Below are 18,857 nucleotides of genomic sequence, written 5' to 3'. Positions count from 1 at the left end.
TATTCACAGCCTCAGCCTATAACTTAACGGGTTCATTGAATGCACAGGAGTACAGAGCCATAGCAGAACCTGACTCTCAACCTTCTGATTACATCTAGGACATAAATATCAATAAAGCTATGTGGCAGGGTCAGTGAAAGCGGTGCTATTTAGCTCTCAGACACAGCTGAGAGAGAGAGACAGGAACACTTGTTGTCCACTTGTTTAGGAACAGGCACTAGTACTGTAAGAAGATGTCTCTTCATGGCACGACGTCTTCATCAAGGACACTCACTCCCATGTGCTGCTATTCTGAAACTACACGTCTCCATTGGGCTAATTCATTTTACAACACAACACAGATACAGATATCTCTAGATCGTGATTTAAGACAAGTTCTCTTTTAAAGTTCATCGTCGAAACATCACGTTCAAAAATGTAGTAGGTTTCACAGAGGAGACCACGGAGAAGGTTGGAATTTGTGCGAGACGAGTAAAGTATTTTTCACAAAGCAACAACACTGAGCAATCTTTACATTGATACTATAGTGCAGAGGCTGTTCTTGGCTGCAGTGCAGTGGGTTCATACTGGCAGGGTGCAGTTGTTCTGACCCTGCTACTATACTAACACATATGAGGCTATTTACTCCGGCTGAAGCATCACCCGTGTGTTTACGTAGTCTTCTAAATAACATTTATTTTCTCAATGAAGAGCACTGCGAGTAACACATAAGTGAATGTAAGGACACTACCTATGTTGTGTGTGGCTCTCAGGTCACTGTAGCAAATAAGCGCACTAATCCTTTCTCTCCGTCTCACACACACACACACACACACACACACACACACACCCACGGCCCTGATGTGGTAATCTGTATATATTCCCCCCCCCCCCCCCCCCCCACATTTAATAGCGAGACCAAATGCATGGGTGTGCGCCTTGTGCGCGAGGTGCGCTTCTTCTGCGCGTTTCGGGCCGGTCGCCCTCTCCACTCCTGTAATTAGCATGATTGGAGAGCGAGGAATGGATGGAAACACAGGAAGAGATGGCGCTGATGAGGCTATTCACCCCGCTGTTAGCCTGCCTGGCGCCTCTCCTCAGCAACAAGCTGGCATCTTTTGTCTCCATCGCTCCAGCTCTCACCAGCCACGGTGTGTGTGTGTGTGTGTGTGTGTGTGTGTGTGTGTGTGTGTGAGAGGCAGAGAGAGGGAGCCTGCCGTATGCTCATTTGAAGAGCACTCAAACAAAGTTGATTACACATTCATTAAAGCCACGGGTTCTCGTTCGCTCGCTCCACTTGACCAGTCCAAGTGACGGCAGAATGAGAGGACGCACTCTGCATTCAGGACACGGGGGGGGGGGGGGCTGGATTATTCATGGCTTGCTGGCTATGATTAGGGCACCGTGGTCAAATGAAGGATAAATAAATAAAAAGACAATGAGGTGATATCGGTTCATAGTGCTCTCTCCACGTCTATACTCCTCTCACTACCTCAGCCAGCTGACGCTACATTATAATGGACGCCACAGATATGTTGTGTCATGTTATGTCTGTCATCTGCCCCCTGTAATTACATTTGACGGGCTTCGTTGGGATTCAAATTCAATGTGATATTTAAACATTGCGCTGACAAATCACATCAAGATTCATTTCACTTTGCAAGGTCGGCCTGTGTGACCGAATCACATCCTCTGCCTTCGGGTTTCAAAAAAGAGGAAACTGGTGCTCTACACTTACAGTAAACACACACACACACACACACACACACACACACACACACACACACATTTGTATCACTACCCTCGTGAGGAGCTAATTTGCATTTTATCCAACTCTCTGACATCATCCAATCAGGGCAGGAGGCATCAAGGGTGCAGGTCTTGTTCATACTGTAATCAAATAACTACGTTCTAATAACATCAAGGGCAATGCTCCTGTTCCCAGCTGACTGTCTGTGGTTGAATTGTGATGATACTGAGAAGGTCTGCTGCCTTTGCAGATGCTCATTTAGATGTACAATATCATTTTAGGCTGATTCGCATCTTTGGATGCTTCCGCCCAAAGGAGAAACACAGAGGAAAGCTATTGCTTGAAGGTCAAGTCACAGCGTGTCACTGCTGCTGCTGGAGAAGCTACAGGTTCTCTTGTCCATGCTTTTAAATAAAAGAAAATAACCTGCGGTTAGGGCTCAGTTAATACAATGTGGTGTCATAACTCCAATCAGGATTCAGCATTACAGATTTGGAATCAAGATGTGACGAGAGGTGTTTGTCCTTGTTTCCAGGGCAATCAAATGTGATTCAACTCCACCAACACTGTCCTGATGAAGCAGATTAGCAGTATTGTTAAACTCATATAACAATAAAGCATATCTGAGGAAGTTGAACACCGATTGTTGCTTATATACTCATTCGTATTGATGTAAAAAAATAAATACTTATGAACTGAAATCAGGTTTTTATGGGCTTTAAGCCACCAGTATCTGATATAATCATTCATCACTGAAGAACAATCAGGGCAAAGTCATCATCCTACTATGTGTATTAGAATTGCAGTGAAAGTTCTTCCCTAAATCTTCTTCCCTTCAAGTTGGAAGTCCCACACCATCACTCCACATAGTGTATGTCACATTGTTGGCGCGCCGCATCAAAGCCAGAGATCTATGCTCTTCATGTTCTCACCACTGAACTGATGACTCGGCCAAGACATTAATCAGCCAAGAGCTCTGCAGGATGTCTCACTTTATCATAAAAAGTGGAATGTCTTGTGTCATGACGGCGCGTTTTCTTTTAATGTGACCTCCTGGTGTCCCTGCGCCGTGTTTGTACTTAGGCGTTAGATGTGCGTTCATGTCGCCAAGACAAAGTTCTGTTAGTCTTATGATTCGTATCATGTGCTGCTTTCAAATACAGTCGTGTATCTGATGCTCAGTTTCATGTCAGCTGACACTGGAATGTATAACAACGGCTTTTTGAGAATAGACCAGGAGTCAGGGGGTGACTGTGGGGTGTGTGTGTGTGTGTGTGTGTGTGTGAACGTAGAATGATGGTTGCGTGTGTATATCCATCTTTAAGAAAGGATCGAGTCAACATTTTTCAAAAATGTTTCAAGAAAAATGTGATTTTTCATTGTGAAGAGGCTTACACCAACAAGGATGGATTTTTAAAAATGAATAAATCATGATTCAACTTTCAATCATGTTGCAACAAACTAATCTAAAACTCTCTCTTAACAGCTTAGTTTTTACTCTAAATTCAAGTTGCGCCAGAACTTTAATCTCCAATTCAACATTTAATCCAGTATCAACTTTAACTTTGAACTAAAAGAGGTTTAACTTTTAAAATGACTGCCTTTGTCAGACGTACTGAGCTGAATAATCAAGTTCTGTGAAGACCGTTATGGGACAGACTCAACTCAATTGAATTTCCTCCAGAATACCGGTTCAGAAAAGAACCTGTTGTTGAGCTGAACCGGACGATTGGACCAACAGTACTCTGTTCTTTTCCAAACTGTGCTGTTTTTATCCTCTATTTTTTGGCATTATTGCCCCAGAATTTGTAGCTTGTTCTGGTAAGCCGAAAGATATTGAATTGCATCAAAAAAATATGTAAATCTAGAGGATTTAGTTATTAAACTCACTCCAGGACGTTTGTAGTAAAACTGTTCTGGCTTCCATTAAAGCGTTATGCGTGGAACCATGAAGTGATTATCATGATATGAGTTGGAACTAATGCAGCTATTTGCCACTGTGGTACAGAGACAAGCTTCATATGCTTTCACTAAAAACCCCATGCCAAGCGTGACAATTATTACAGTAGTTACTGTATATATGTGTGTGTGTGTATTTTCCACCATAGGAGGTTAAGACAGTTTGTCCCTTTGGGCTTCCGTAGCCCCTTGTTACCTAACCAACCTTTTCCTGGACCCCTGCAGAGTGAGCGGCGTCTCTGCGTCTCTCGCCCTTTCACAGACAATACGCTGCACAGCAAGGCACAGCGCTGCACATTAGAGCGCTATGACATGAACAGCCTGTGCACATTCTAGGCTGCGGCATCCACAAAGCCCTTTAAACCTGAGACTAACATGCATCTCGTATGACTGGATTACATTTCGGTGGCGCAACAGCATATAAAATACAAATATTTAATAAGAGAGGTGAAGATCTGATCACCTAAACTAGGTAGAGAGGAGGTCAGAGATGACTGAAGCCAAAACACAGAAATACCAAGACGAAGCACACAAAGTAAATGCAATCCAGCCACATGAAGACACAGAGTGCATGTTACTGCCAGGTGGAAGGGTAGAGCAGCTAATGAGGGTCACAGGAAAATGTCCCAGTTTGAAAGTGTGGCCTTGTATTCAGATCACCAACCCTGTCATGTGTCTGATAAAGGTGGAGCGAGTAACACAGAGAGGGAGCTGAGGCAACACTTATGGTCGTGAAACTGCATTGATTCTGTGGGAAACTGGAACATTTCATCTGCTCTCTGTTGCGGATCGATCTCTAAGCTACACACCGGTGTTGCTCGGGTCCCAGAAAACAAAACCCGGGATTGAGGTGAATGCCTCTGCAGTGTTTGGAGCTCCTCTACGTTTCAGAGATGATGCTTTCAGTTGTTGAAGTCCATTTTTAGCCAGATGAAAGCTGTGCCTGGTGTTGCCTGCGTTTCAGGCGATTGCTCCAACTTTTCAGCACGCCTGCAGGGGATCCTCCTTTCCCTCCATTAGAGACGTAGCGGTCTCCACACCCCGTCTCTTCGCGGAGAAAACCTCTGTTAAAACGGAGGAGCCGTTGCGTTCACAGCATGCCGGTCATGTCATAGCTCCGCTCCGAAATAGACTATGCGAAGTCACACAGCATGTGCGATTGAGGATGTGTGAACCTTTACTCTGCTCTGAGAGAAGGCTGGTGTGAGAAGCAGAGGCCCTGAAGATCGGAGGTGCGAGCTTCTGCTTGAGTTTTAGCCTTTGAACTGGAATGTGCTCATGTCATCGAAGTGCTCCTTTTTTTTTTTTTTGGAGCAGACATTTCTAATGGCGGTTGATCATTTACAGTGAGCAGCATGAGTCCTTTTTACAAGGGTGTTGTGGGTGACGACAGCAATCAGTGAACAGCAACTTGAGAGTCTCACTTGCAAAACGACCTAACACGACGTTCCAGTGAAATCACCAGAAATGTATTCATCAAAAACTTCGCCACAGACACACACACACACACACACACACACACACACACACACACACACACACACACACACACACACACACACACACACACACACACACACACACACACACACACACACACACACACACACACACACACACACACACACGACTCTCTCTCTGCTGCTGTCTGGCAAAATGCCACCTGCGTGTGAAGCCTATTCCTGCAGGTTGTTGCTCGAGTAGAAACTGGACGTCTCCGATACGGTTTTGGAGACGCTCCGGGACGATGACCCATTGGAGGTGAGGTCCAGGGAGGAGTTGCGCGGTCCGGCTCCGACCACGGCCCCGCCTGGCCGTGGAGCCGCAATTGCCTTGACCTTCGGCTGCTCCATGTCATCCCCGACCTGGAGAACAGTGGACACGGTGGTCTCCATCCGGCTGGCCTTGTAGACGCTTGTCTGGGTCTGAAGGTAGCGAGTGGACTTGAGCTCCAGGCCTTCGTAAGAGCCTCGAGGGACACACGGGCAGAAGCGGAAAGCTTGTTTAAAACCAGCACGAAACCTGTTCAAGAGAAGCAAAGTCCCACTTAGTTTGGTTTAAGTGCACACAATTCAAATATGGTATGAATTTACCATTTGCCAATAAAAGAAACAGAATTACAGACAGTTTGACTAAGGACTGGCTGATACAGTGTAGGTGTACAGTGGCTCATAGAGATGTAATGTAAAATAAGGTAAAGAGCAAAGACAGTGAGTCATTGTTTTGATTAACACTAAATGTTGCATGTGACATTTAGTGACATTTATTCAAAGACTCATTTTACCAGCACTTGATGTGTAGCGTGACATTAACCACAGGAGGAGGAGATGAGAGAAATAAGAATTGTGCGGCGGTCGAGATAAAGGAATCTCAAGAGGCTGGCAACTAAATGAAAGCACCTCATCTCAGGAAACACACATAGAAACGTCCAACAAAGCCGACCCAAAGAGAGGACTGAAGACGGGGGGGGGGGGAAGTCAATCGCTGACAGTAGGAGATAAAAAGAGATTGCTTGAGAATGAGAGGAAAAGGGCCATCACCGGTCACGCCTTTGAATATAAATGGGCTGAGCCGTTATATTAAACAGGACGACGACTAAACCTCAGCTCACTGCAGTCTAACCAATATATTCTCACTTTTGATTTGTTTCTCCGACAATACAAAGACAATTAACAGGCGGCCGCAATGCGAGACAATGGGAGATGATTGATTGAAGACAACAAGCGGAGTCGACCATCTGTCTTTATTTTTTACAAATGACGATTCGTTCATCTGAATTCATTGACTCTTTTTTTTTTTTGACAGGCGTTCTGCATATAACGCTTACATGTTGACAGTAAATTGTTGGTGCTCACAGTGGGATTCAGGCAGTTTCACAGACTGGCTTTTAAAGTTTATTCTGACTTCACTTCAGGTGTGGAAGTCTTTGAGGTGTGGAGAGGTCCTCTCGACTGAGTTGTCAGCTGCTTGTCACTCAGGCAGCAGTAGAGGATGTGGTGTGATGAGTGTACCTGAACAAAACCAAAATGTTTTCCCCTCTGAAAAGTTCTCATCTTTTCTTGAAAAAAAGGGGAACAAAGCTCTCACTGTATCTTGTCAAAGGACAAAAAAATACTTTTGATGTCCACATTTTTTTGTCCTGATTTCTTACAAATGAAGATTTTATTATTTGATGATCTTTTAAATGTACCATATTGGGATTGTAATGAATAAATGGCGAGATGATTCAATTCATGAAGCTATGAATAGTGTATCGAAACACTGCACCAAGGGAGGAAATTAATTAGTAACAATACTCTAGAAATGATTTACATGTTCTGCAAATACTCCAGTATTCAAATAATGAGCCTTAAATACCATCAACTACAACTTGAATACAAAGCAGTGCTGTTGTCATTTACAAGAGCTTCTACTTTGCTGCACTTTCATAAGAAAAGTAAAGTTAGTGAAACTGAAACACGTCCTGCAGATGTTACACAACTCTTCTAAAGCACCTCATGCTTTATTCACTGCATTTAATTATTGCCTTTTGAGATAAGAGCTCCAAGGCACAGAAACACCCTGCAGAGGAAATAACGCAAGTTGAGTCAGTGGCTTCTTTTAAATTTAAGCTCTAAACATTCTTTTCTCTAACTGCCTTCCAGGATTTCACCTGATTCTACTTTTCATTCTGTTTTGCTATTTTGATTTGTATGTTGTTGTTGTTTTTTTACTTATATTCTATTTTGATATGTTTTTTTATTTATTTTTATGTGAAGCACTTTGTTACTTAGTTTTCAGAAGTGCTATATAAATACAAATATTAACAGCAAATGAATGAATTAGTGAGAACAGAATATCTGTTAAAGCTGCACAGTTGTGATTATGGCATAACTATGTTTTTGGATGTTTTAAATGTACAGCAGGGAGGCTTCTTCCTGATATATGATCAAGCATGCTGTCTCTAATATAAGCCAGGCTCAAATGGAGGCCTAGCTCTCTCTGCAGTTGAGGTGAATGTGTTTGAGATTTCCCAGTAAAAGAGTAACATGATCCATACGTATGCGTGTAGCTGCTGACTGACCTGTCGTTGAGGCAGCAGTAGATGATGGGGTTGTACATGGTGGAGCTCATAGCCAGCCACATGATCGCCAGGTAAACCTGCTGGATGAACCTCTCCTGCCATGTCTTTTCAAATATGGCAGGAAAGACGTGGTGCAGCAGGAAGAAGACGTGGTAGGGCAGCCAGCAGATGGCAAACGTGCACACCACCACGATCATCATCTTCACCACCTGTTGGACACACGACAACAGCGTTAAGTCTTCATTTGTGTTTCCCTGTCCATTGTTGTACTCTTCAGACTAGATCACAACGGACGAAGGGCCGGAGAGCTACAAGTGTTAAAGCCTTTATGCTGTAAAAAAATGTTATCAAAACACCTCAGTACAATGATCCTGTCATAAAAAGGTTCAATAGGATACCTGCTCCATAAATCATTTATAATACGTATAAAACCTGTCCAGGGAAACCATCAAACACAACAATGTTACAGCAGCTTTTGGACGAGGCACGCTGCACTGCATTGATTGTCTCCCCTGAGGACTCCTCTCCTCCTCCTTCTGTAACGAGCCTCTCTGATGACTCCACAAGTGGCAACAAATCTGTCAGTCCAGGAAAAGCTTTGAACTCTCTGTCCGTCAAAATGGAAATCCGATACTCACAGGCGCATCATTTGCGCTGTCAATAACGGACAGTGCTTACTGGCAATGAATTGAAAAAAATGTACATGGACAGACACAGAAGATCTGAGAGGCTGCCGCATTAGGAGGTGGACCGGCGTCCTGCACATGTAACACGATCAAGGGATTTCTACAAGTCTGGAAAGTGAGAGTTATTGTATTTGAAAGACTGTTAATTCTGCCCACCACAGCTGCTGATAAACCAAATCATAAATGTTCTTTCTGCAATGTACAAGTCTCCATCCTGTGGTTGTATGGCCAGTAGGAGAGAAGAACACTCGGGAGTCTACAGCCAGGCTATAGACCATGTGAGGCTGTTACCTGAGCCACATCTTTCAAACTAAATGTTCACGGACTGACCTGCGGGGCCTCATCAGTGCAGAACCACAAATATGTCTGTGTGAGATTCTCATTTTATGTTCTAGGGCGAGAAAAGAATGCCTCTGCAAGTTGTATTCGTTGGAAGAGTGTTCTATCAGGAGTAACAACACTCCGACTGTGAACACACCTGACAGGCATGGGCCTGATACTAACAGAAGATCAAGAGACCGCGGTGGGCTGAAAAGACAACAGGTAGGCTGGAAAACCAGCAAAGAAGAGAGGATGAGAGAAGCGAGCGCTGTGTCTCAGGGTCATGGTGCTGGGATGATAAATTCATCACTGGAAAAATACCGGCAGACATCGACATTGCAGTCATGTCCCGTTCAGGGTGTACAAAAGTGCATATGATGTGGTTAGATTCATCTTATTAAACTCGTTTGTAATCCAAACACTGTGGGTGGCTGTCTAAAGCGCGGGTTACCTTGCGTTTGGCGATAAGCTGCTCCTTGTAGCGGTCAGAAGAGTCTCCGGGGATTTCGCTGGCCCAGAGAGTCAGTCCCACCACCAGATAAGCACAACCCATCACCAGCAGAGGAAGGAAGTAGATCAGGATGGCCACGCACACATAGTACCTACAACAAGACGTACATCCCATGTCAGAAATATATCAGATGCATGTTTTTTTTACTTAAGGACAGAGAGACTAAAGTTGAGCCTGTAGAACAGGAGCCACCGTTACCGTAAATAACCTAAGAGCAGAGCTGTGCATGGCAGTGAGTCCTTAGGGCGATGCCCAACACTCAGCTTCATGTTTATTTTAATGACGTTCCAGTGGCAGTGGGCATTTCCTAGTTAACAGAAGGCTTATACATTTTACCATATTATTATTATTATACCTGCCAATTCCCCTTATCTCTGAAGCACTAATGCAGCAAGTTTGAAAGCAAAAAGTTACTCATTCGAGTCGAGGGTGGAATCAATCATCCTCAGTGCTAAAGGACAGATGAATAGTTTCGCTTTGTGACACGATTATGGATGTGAGCGGTATCAATTAGACTCTCGCTCCAATAACTGTCCAATGAATTTAAACCCTTAATGAAGTACTTAAATATGACAGTTTCAGTATTTTGCTAATGATTTGGTAATTTAAGACAGACACACCATTTTGATCCTGTTAAATCCAAATTGCATCGCGTCACTATTTTAACCGTATTTAACCATGTTCAGTGACGGGAGACCCCCTGACTCCAGCATCCACAGAGGGACAATCAGTTTTCCCCTCTGCGGACGCTGCAGATGAGACTCACGGGCATTTTCTTGGCAATTATCTACAATTATGTTAATTCCACTTAATACCTGGGAGCTTTCATCAGAGAAATAACCACACACTGAGAAACACACACGTACAGAAACACTGTACCCGCTCAAGGGAGAACATAGATATCAGAGTAATATCTAATATCTTGAGCGCTCCGTCCCTGAAGACTTTTGATATTTACATTTTGGAAGACACTAGTCTTCCTCGCATGTCAAACCAAAGCAGTACGCTTTTAAAATGAATCACTCAATGCAACGAAAGCTAAAATAAGGAGAGGAGGTCTACAGTAGTTTTGGGTTACTATCTGGTGACAGAAGTTACAATAAACACAGTGTGTTTTCAGAAAGAAAATCAACAGATAATGTAGCTCTTAAGCCCCCTCAGTGGGAAAGGAGTCTTTTTGTTTTTTAAGTATGCTTGCACTCAACACAATCTTTTCTTCTTTCATCCAAATCCAATTGATCCTATAAGTGCTCGTTAGATGGGACTCTAGGAAGGCTTTGTTTGTCAGCTGAAGGAAAGCCGTCTATATTACGCTACAGTCAAAGTCTTGTGTTAGAGAGATATCTTGTATGCAAATTGGTCATTAACATGATGGATTTTTGGAGGTTTGGTTTATTGTAAATTTGCCCGGTCCATATCAGACTTTAGTCCATACAGGACATAGAAAAGAACTGTGAGATCTTGACCAACACAGGTGTTTGCAATGACTTTCCCTGACTGGACCTTTGCTCAGGTCAACGTATCCTCGTACGACGGTTCGTATGATGTCTCACGGAAGGTTCAACCTCATTTTTCTTGCGTCCTACAACAACACGTGTCAACAAACCTCTTGCACCGACTGTGCTGTACCACCAGGCAACAACATGTGCAATGACACGAGCGCTGCGTTCCAGACAACTCTGAACTCAGAAAATGTCCGACCTCCTACGAGAATAAGTACAATGGAACGCCACTCAAAGTCAGGATTCCTACTTGTGAATTATGGCAAATTCATTGACTCAGGAAGAAGCCTTCGTCTGACGTCACACAACAGTAGAGGCGCATGTTGTAAATGGAAAACCATCAACTAAAAGGCAATTTAAAGTATATTTGTCTATATAATTAATAGCTATCATATAGTATGTTAAAGGACTGAGGTGTCTTTCCCAGAATTCACCTGGTTGCCATACGTTACCTTTTGACATGCATGGCATGAAGTAGGACCTCTACAGACTCGTTCTTCTTTGTACAATGAGAGTCCTTTTATTTTTGCTTCGCCGTGCATGAACGTAAACCAATCAAACACACCATTTGGAGAAGGACAACAACAACTGTTACCGCAACAGCAGTCAAAACCCTTTGGCCTTCCTGCGTCAAACACCTGCCGACAACAGGGACTTCTTTACCTAAATACCTGAACCCAGGATATCAGTACTTTAACGTTTGGTGTCTTGCACCTGGAATGCTTGGAGGTCAAAAGTTGGTAAATTTCTCAACCAGCAAAAGTAGGACAACAACAGAGCGAGAGAGACGTAACGGTCTGTCCAACACCCACGCAGTCTGGAGAAGAGGACTAATCAGGGAAACAGAGTGAAACCACCTGTGTGGATGAACCAGGCTGTGCAGGAGCACAGATGATTATGAGCATTAACTGTAATCACATTGCCATATACTCTACTGTTTCCACAGTTAGTAAACAAGAGATCAAGAACAATTTTTACTCACAGAAAATGATACGATATTTGCACCAATGAACATCAGCGAAACTGTGGCTTTGGAATATTCCACTGTTACACGTCACACAACAAAAAGCATATCTTTATGTTTTTCTTGTACGCCCTCATCTACAATTAGTGTAGCGGACCCCAGCCGGACAATGGTGAAGCGTACTGATGTTTCCAGAGGCCTTTATTTATTTTTTCTCATTTAAACCAATCTCCAGAAAACACCCTCCAGAAAACACCGTAAGAGCTACGGAACAGATACAACACAAATGAGCTCTTACGAGTTTAAACGTTCCTTAAATTACATTTCAATATACATGGGAGCATTAATTCAACATTTTCTCTGATATATACATTTCAAAAGCACATGTAAAAACCGAAATATAGCATTAGCTTAAAATTACAGCTTAGTCATTTAGCTAACCCTCTTAAGCTAACATCAGCATCTAGTTGAAACAGAAATACATTAAACACACAATAAACACACAATACCTTGTTCCCGTTCCAGCTAGGTGCTTAACCGTTAATTAATAAACTAATATTGCAGAGGAATATTTTATAACACTTTTCGTCTGCACCGTCAATTATCTTTTTATCCAAATCCAAAGTCAAGCTACTATACTCTGACGAGAGTTGGATCTGCTTCCGGTTTCGCCAGAAGGACTTCAAAATAAAATGACCCAAAACATAGAAAGGGCACTTACAAAATAAAAGCTAGCAGGAAGTTATTAACTTAGGTAACAAAGAAAAGGGTTTGTTGGAAATATTCACCTTACACGAACAGAACCTCTTAAGAGTCCTTTACAATTAGCTGTAATGTGTGTAATTAGGACTTAGTTATGATCATGGTTGAGCATGTCGGCTATCTGGCAGAGCTCAGTGTTCATGGTATCAGTAACACCTGTTCTCTTCTCTCTTCACATGAGTGGAGAAGAGAAACGCAGTAAAAATCTAATCTTGTCTTTAATTAAACCAAGACGTCAAGCATTCTGCCACAGCGGCAAAATGTGACGCTATTTAAAGTATTAACTAAAGCCACACACACACACACACACACACACACACACACACACACACACACACACACACACACACACACACACACACACAGCAGCAGGTCACACGAGGAGCTGATAACATTTAGCACGAGGCTGGGGAAAATCAATTCAGAGAAAACGGAAGCTGCCGCAATCTAATTAGCAGACATGGGGTCTGTACGCACACAAGTGACCATAGGAGTGATGAGCTTCAAAGACCACTCTTGAGTAAATCCTCGTCAATATGTGTGTCTAGAGTGTGTGTGTGTGTGTGTGTGTGTGTGTTTCTCAAGAGTTACGATTGAATAGGATGGACAACATATTGTGCATCACGTCTGCTATGTGTTATGTTGAAGTAACCGGATTCCATTGAATCTTCGCTGGACTTGTTTGTCAGAGATGTGTTGAATTGTCAGTTGTAACAGGCCTGGAGACGCAGGAGAAGTGGAGGGCGTGTTAATATATCTGAAAAGTGAAAGGACGTGACAGTCTCTCCAATCTGGGACGTGTTAAGATGAAGAAAAAGAAAAGACGTCAGCATTTCCAATCTTGGCTCTGCTCCTGCTAAAGCGTGTGTGTTACTTTTCAGCTCTCAGGTGTAAAGCTGCTGTCATTAGCAAACTACTACTTTCTTTCTTTGAAACAAGTCAGCCATGTCAGTGTGACATGGCAGGATCAGGCTGTGGGTAGAGACGGCTGCACAGCCAACACGTCCGCCAACACGGCCTCGTACCTAAACAACAGAATTAGTTGTTTTGCTAATGACCAAGCAATACTTATGTGACGTGGTTAGGTACTAACGTAGTTTGGTATGTAACTTCAAATAATTCCCCGACTTAAAATAAGTCAACGTGAGGACTTTTTGTTTCACATGGGACATGAACAGTTCTGTTTTCTGTTTGTTTGACCCATCCATCCACTCCGTTAGTTTAATTTTTTTACCAAAATCTTTTCATTTTGTCACCTTCTACCTTCTTTTCCCCTCTCCCTGTTACTCTGTTTGTCTCAAAAACACACACACACACACACACACACACACACACACACACACACATCGCACCGCGGCGGCACTCAGTCTATCCCTGTCTGTCTTGTCTCGGTCCGTAGTACAGCATTTGTAGGATGGGTCGGGTCAGAGTGGTTGACATATTTTTGCATGTTGAGTGGATCTCACAACAGGCTGGGTGGGTGCGACTGGACCGACCTGCGCATCACACCTGAGCACAGTCAGCAGGACTCGGGAGCATCAAAGCTTTATTATTAATTATTCAACCTGTGTATTTCATAAGATGAGATCAAATCTTATGTCCAATAAGTCAAGATTGAAATGAGACCACATTTTTGGTTTTGGCTACATTAGATTGACTGAAATGTTCAATATACAGTATATATATATATATATATATATATATATATATATATATATATATATATATATATATATAGTCGTGATAAGCTGCTTGCATAGACGATCCATACTTCAGGTTTTCCTGTGCGGCGGCTTGGCTTCAACACTTCTGATCATTAACATCATTGCACACGGCAATTTCCTAAAAATTTCCTTTTTGTTTTCCTAAAACAAAAATGCTGGAAATGACACCAGATGTCCGTCTAAATGGCATATGCACTCTTTCTGAAGTGCTCGTTCTCATTAGTCCTCCAGACAGTGAATCATGAAAGTGTAAATCAGTCACCGATAGTTGAAGGCTTCGTTTTCAGATCCTGGTGATTTGCATGATTAAAGTGGTGTCGTAGGCGGTTAGATGGTTGGCACCACATCCAACATCATATTAAGATAAGCAACCTCTGCTAGGATTTTTGGCTCGACTGTGTATCAATTAACAGTGGTGCCATAACAGAATAAATCCAGGAGCCAAAATGTGATATTGAAGAGAGGGATTGGCAAGCTTCTGTATCTACAACAAACAGGAAAGTAAATGAGCTTCCTCAAAACAATTACATAATACCCCCCCCCAAAAAAAGTCTTTAGAATACAAACAGTGCTCATAAAAAAATATGAGGATGAGTTGAAGAAGAGTCTATGGTCTGAAGAGACCAAAACAGAGGTTTTTGACCGTGAAACTTAATGCCATATTTGGTGTAATTTGTGAACATGTCCTCGAGTGGAGAGATTCCACCACGACATTCAGTGGTGTATTTTTCTGTTGACAAGTTTAAAAAAAAATAATTTAAATCTATTTTAATTCAATGTTGCATTACAATAAAACATAAAAGCTAAATAAACATACTTTTTATAGACAGTGTATACTTTATAGTCTTCTTCCAGTGTGTGACACAATAAGCCAGAGTAAGTGTGTCCTGTGTTTCAGAGCAGAAGTGAGCATGGTGTGGAATTCTGACAGCTGAAAGAAATGCAGCCAGAGATTCAAACTGTTCTGTCCAGACCTCACAGCGACTTCTTTATATGGTTTGGTATTTTTCACAATTTCACTTGTGTTCTTCGTCTGGTGTTGGAGGTCGCTATGTGTGTGAGCTTCGACTGCAGAATGAAAGTAAGAAAACAAAGCCAGTGTCTTGTGATTTTTCCTGAGATTGACGACATTTGTCTGACTTTAAATGCTCACAGTTGACAGGTTTGTCGAAAAGTTGTCTTTGCCAAGATTTCTCGACAGAAACATTCCCAAAAGTGTAGAGATGTTTACTGTGCTGCTGCTCCAGCCATGAAAAGCTTCCAGAAAGGGAATTGATATTTGGTGATACATAATGCAGTACTCAGGGTACTATTGACCTATTCTTATGCAGCAGACATGTCTTTTTAAGTATTAATATTGGGGTTACTGGCAAGAATCTTGCTGCAGCGAGCTGCCGCGGTTCCACAGCCTACGCACATAATGTAAACATTCTCAGACTGGTTATGCATAAGCTCCTTTTATAATTTCAATAAAGTGACAAATGTTCGCATTGCCTGAATTCGTTGATGTTTTATAAAACCTAAAGCTGTGCCCTTAATTACGTAATATAAAGTCAACTAGAGGAGAGTCCTATAATCGACGCTGCTGTAAAACAAGCGCTGCGTCCAAAATCCGTGATGGAAGTGTGTCACGTCTCGCGTCTCATCTCTGTTGAGAGTTACGCCAATCAAGCAAGATGTACGGACTGAATTGCTGATAAATGATACAACGTGATATTGGATTACATACTCGTTAATATGCTGGATCGGCCTGGACTCTACTTTAAGGGCATATTGAATAAAATACATGTTACACACATTGAACAAAATATATATTATGTTCACATGGATACAGTTTTTTTTATTTATGTGCATTTGTTCTAAGGCTGCATGTGAATGAGACTTAAACCAGTAGCAGTATGGAGCACTGCTTTTACAAGTGTTGTGATTGGGAGTCTCTCATTGGACAGCCAAGACCTGCACCTTTATATAGTTCTACTGCGAGCGAGCTGATCAGATCGCTCAAAGATGTTTTTTTTGCTGGTGTTGTGTCTGTTTGCATGTGTTTTCTCAATTCGCAGTGCGTTGAGCCCTCAAGGCCACCGTACTTATCACGTCCTGTCCGTAAATATTGATCAAGAAACTAGTAAATGCTAAATGGACCTGTGCTCGTATCGCGCTTTTCTAGTCTCCCGACCTCTCAAAGTGCTTTCACACAACATGTCATTCATTGTAGCGGTGTGGAAGCATGCAGTGGTGTGAAATATCCTACTACTCTTCAAAGTTCTATGCACACCATTTCTTACATTGCAAGTGTCTTCATTTAAAACAACTGTAGATGAAGAATGAACTTGTAAGAGGTCTCCCTAGGGGCCCCAGCAGACCCTCAGCTCCCACTGATGGATGACGCTTTAGGGAATAGAAGCTGCACTTTGTCACCTCTCTGTCACACAAGCTGAATCAATAACACTTTCTTCAACAGAGGCCACATACACACTGACAAATTACACACGGCGACGTATTTGTATAGTTTCTTGTGCTGCTGCCTCTCCTCTCCCCCAGCGGACTAGCATGCTTTATTTCCTGGCTGTTGTGGGTGTGTGAACATGCAAGTGTGAATATGAATATGAATGCAACAAATAGGAGTTTCTGGCTGAGCTCAGAAAATAAACTGGATCCAAATCTATTGTAAAGTATATGAGCATTAAAGTGTGGCTTATTTCAAGGAAATGCATATTTACGTGCATGATTCAATTGCTCCTGCTTATTTAAACATGTAGGTGTTTGTACATAATTAATGAATGTGTGTGTGTGTGTGTGTGTGTGTGTGTGTGTGTGTGTGTTGGGAGGGAGGGCAGCTGTTCTCGGGACTTTGCCTGCCGGCCGAGGCAAAAAGAATACTCGAGGTAACAGGACGCCTCGCTCCACGCTGCCTTACTGCCACTAATCTCAGGCTCATGTCGTGTGAAGCCCAATTCAGTGGAGAGAGATCACAGAGGACGAGGTGTGCTCAGACTGAGATTTCCTCTCTCTCTGTGTGTGTGTGTGTGTGTGTGTGTGTGTGTGTGTGTGTGTGTGTGTGTGTCTTTTGTCAGCGTCACATACAGCAGATCTATTTTGTGAGGTGTTCTTCTATTTCTTTTCTCGTGAGAAGCAAATATGTTCTCTAGGATGAAAAGATGAGGATGATTCTGCAAATTGAGCACAATTTGTTAGTCCTCACTTCCATGGGGTTATGCGGTGTGTGTGTGTGTTTACTATTTGCGGAAGAACTTGGATCAAGGGTTTACCTTAGTGAAAGGTTGAAGGTTAGGAGGAGAGCACTGGGCAAAGCTAAAAAAAAAAGATTGCCCGTCTATCTACCTTCCTGTCTGCACGCACTCTGCACTACCAAAGTATTGCACAAGCTGCCAGCTCGACAGCTGCGAGTACTAACAATAGCCATGTTTGCTGTTTACATGCATTATGCTAATTTTGGGGGCGTTGCTTTGGAGGGAGGAGTGGGAGTCTACCGATCAGCATTTACTATGTTCTAAAGGTAAAATTACAGTTTTTTCAGACAGTTTTGTACTGTTGTCAACGGAGGATGGTGGCTTTGAAGAGTGAATCGATAACAGCTTCAGTTCCCAGTCGGACAGGGCTGTCTGATGACAAAGTGAGGCAAGGTAAACGTTCTAAATTTAGTTAAATTTGGGGTTAAAGTAGAAGCTGAGGTGAGGGGGTGGCATCCTACCGACCCTCAGGAGGGGCTTTGCTCATCCTAGTCAGCTTTCTTTTTTTACATATTTTGGTCATTATGGGTTAGGGGCCTGAAGAACACAAGAGCACATATCTGCCACGCAGCAACAACTACCAGGGGGTCTCCAACGAATGGTTTGTTACATCAGTCTTAGTAATCAGTTTACAAGCAAAGCAAAGTGTGGAAATAAAGCAACTGTTGCAAAGCTTCAGCACAGAGACGGGGAGGGTTTCTAATCGTCTGCTCACTGCATAGACACCTGTGTGTCTCTTTGTGTAGGGGTGATAATGTTTCGGGGGTGTGGCGTGACAACAGTTATCTAAATAAGCGTGCATTCCCAAACAATGTCATCTATTAATACTCTCCCATGACAACTCACTCACTAATTCCCACCGACAGGAAAGCAAGGAAGACGTGCCATCAGACAGGGTGACTGTAAGAGCGGCAGCGGGACAACGCCCGGAAAGAAAGACATGTGGGATCTGACCAGGGGTCAGCTTTAATCAGATGGTCATTGAAAGAGGTCATTTACAGCTGCAGCAGCTGAGCTGAATGACTACCGCTTTCTCACTCAGCTCCTATGTGTCCCTTATTACAGTTTCATTAAAAAAAGTAATGACTGCAGCTGGCACCCCTTAATGAACATCGAACATCGCTGTTCATACCGAACTATATTTCCATGGAGAAATGTGAGCGAGGCAGTAGAAGGGGAAGGCAACAGCGCGCTGGCAGCAGAGCAGGGTACACACTGTCGCTGATGAGATGTTGCCATCAGCAGAGCTGTGATCAGAGCTCTTTGCTGTGTGTCTGAGTGCCGGCATATGTGCGTCATTGCGTGGGTGTTTTTCTGCGTTCGCTGAACTACTCTTGTGTGCACATTTACGGGACGGTACCTGTGTTTGTGCCTTCATGTGTGTG

At 42.9% G+C, this 18,857-nt stretch overlaps 1 protein-coding gene across 2 annotated transcripts in view; it reads right to left on the bottom strand.

Annotated features, from left to right (window-relative positions):
- Nucleotides 1-870: 870 nt before the first annotated feature.
- tacr1a (tachykinin receptor 1a) overlaps nt 871-18,857 on the bottom strand; it is a 33,486-nt gene continuing 15,499 nt past the window's right edge. Inside the window, exons 3-5 of one of the 2 annotated variants that reach the window (XM_068720787.1) lie at nt 9,210-9,360; nt 7,752-7,960; nt 871-5,710 (exon numbers count right to left, since the gene is read on the bottom strand). In XM_068720787.1, coding sequence (XP_068576888.1) covers nt 5,365-5,710; nt 7,752-7,960; nt 9,210-9,360 — 706 coding nt within the window. In that variant the 3' untranslated portion in view covers nt 871-5,364. Of the gene's footprint in view, nt 5,711-6,460; nt 6,700-7,751; nt 7,961-9,209; nt 9,361-18,857 lie in introns of those variants that run through there. The other variant, XM_068720788.1, reaches the window with a different exon arrangement.

Source organism: Cebidichthys violaceus, unplaced genomic scaffold (genome assembly GCF_023349555.1).
Source record: "Cebidichthys violaceus isolate CVI_PGR_0920_01 unplaced genomic scaffold, fCebVio1.0.p SCAF_26, whole genome shotgun sequence".
NCBI lineage: Eukaryota > Metazoa > Chordata > Actinopteri > Perciformes > Stichaeidae > Cebidichthys > Cebidichthys violaceus.
This window is presented reverse-complemented; position numbering and strand designations above follow the sequence as displayed.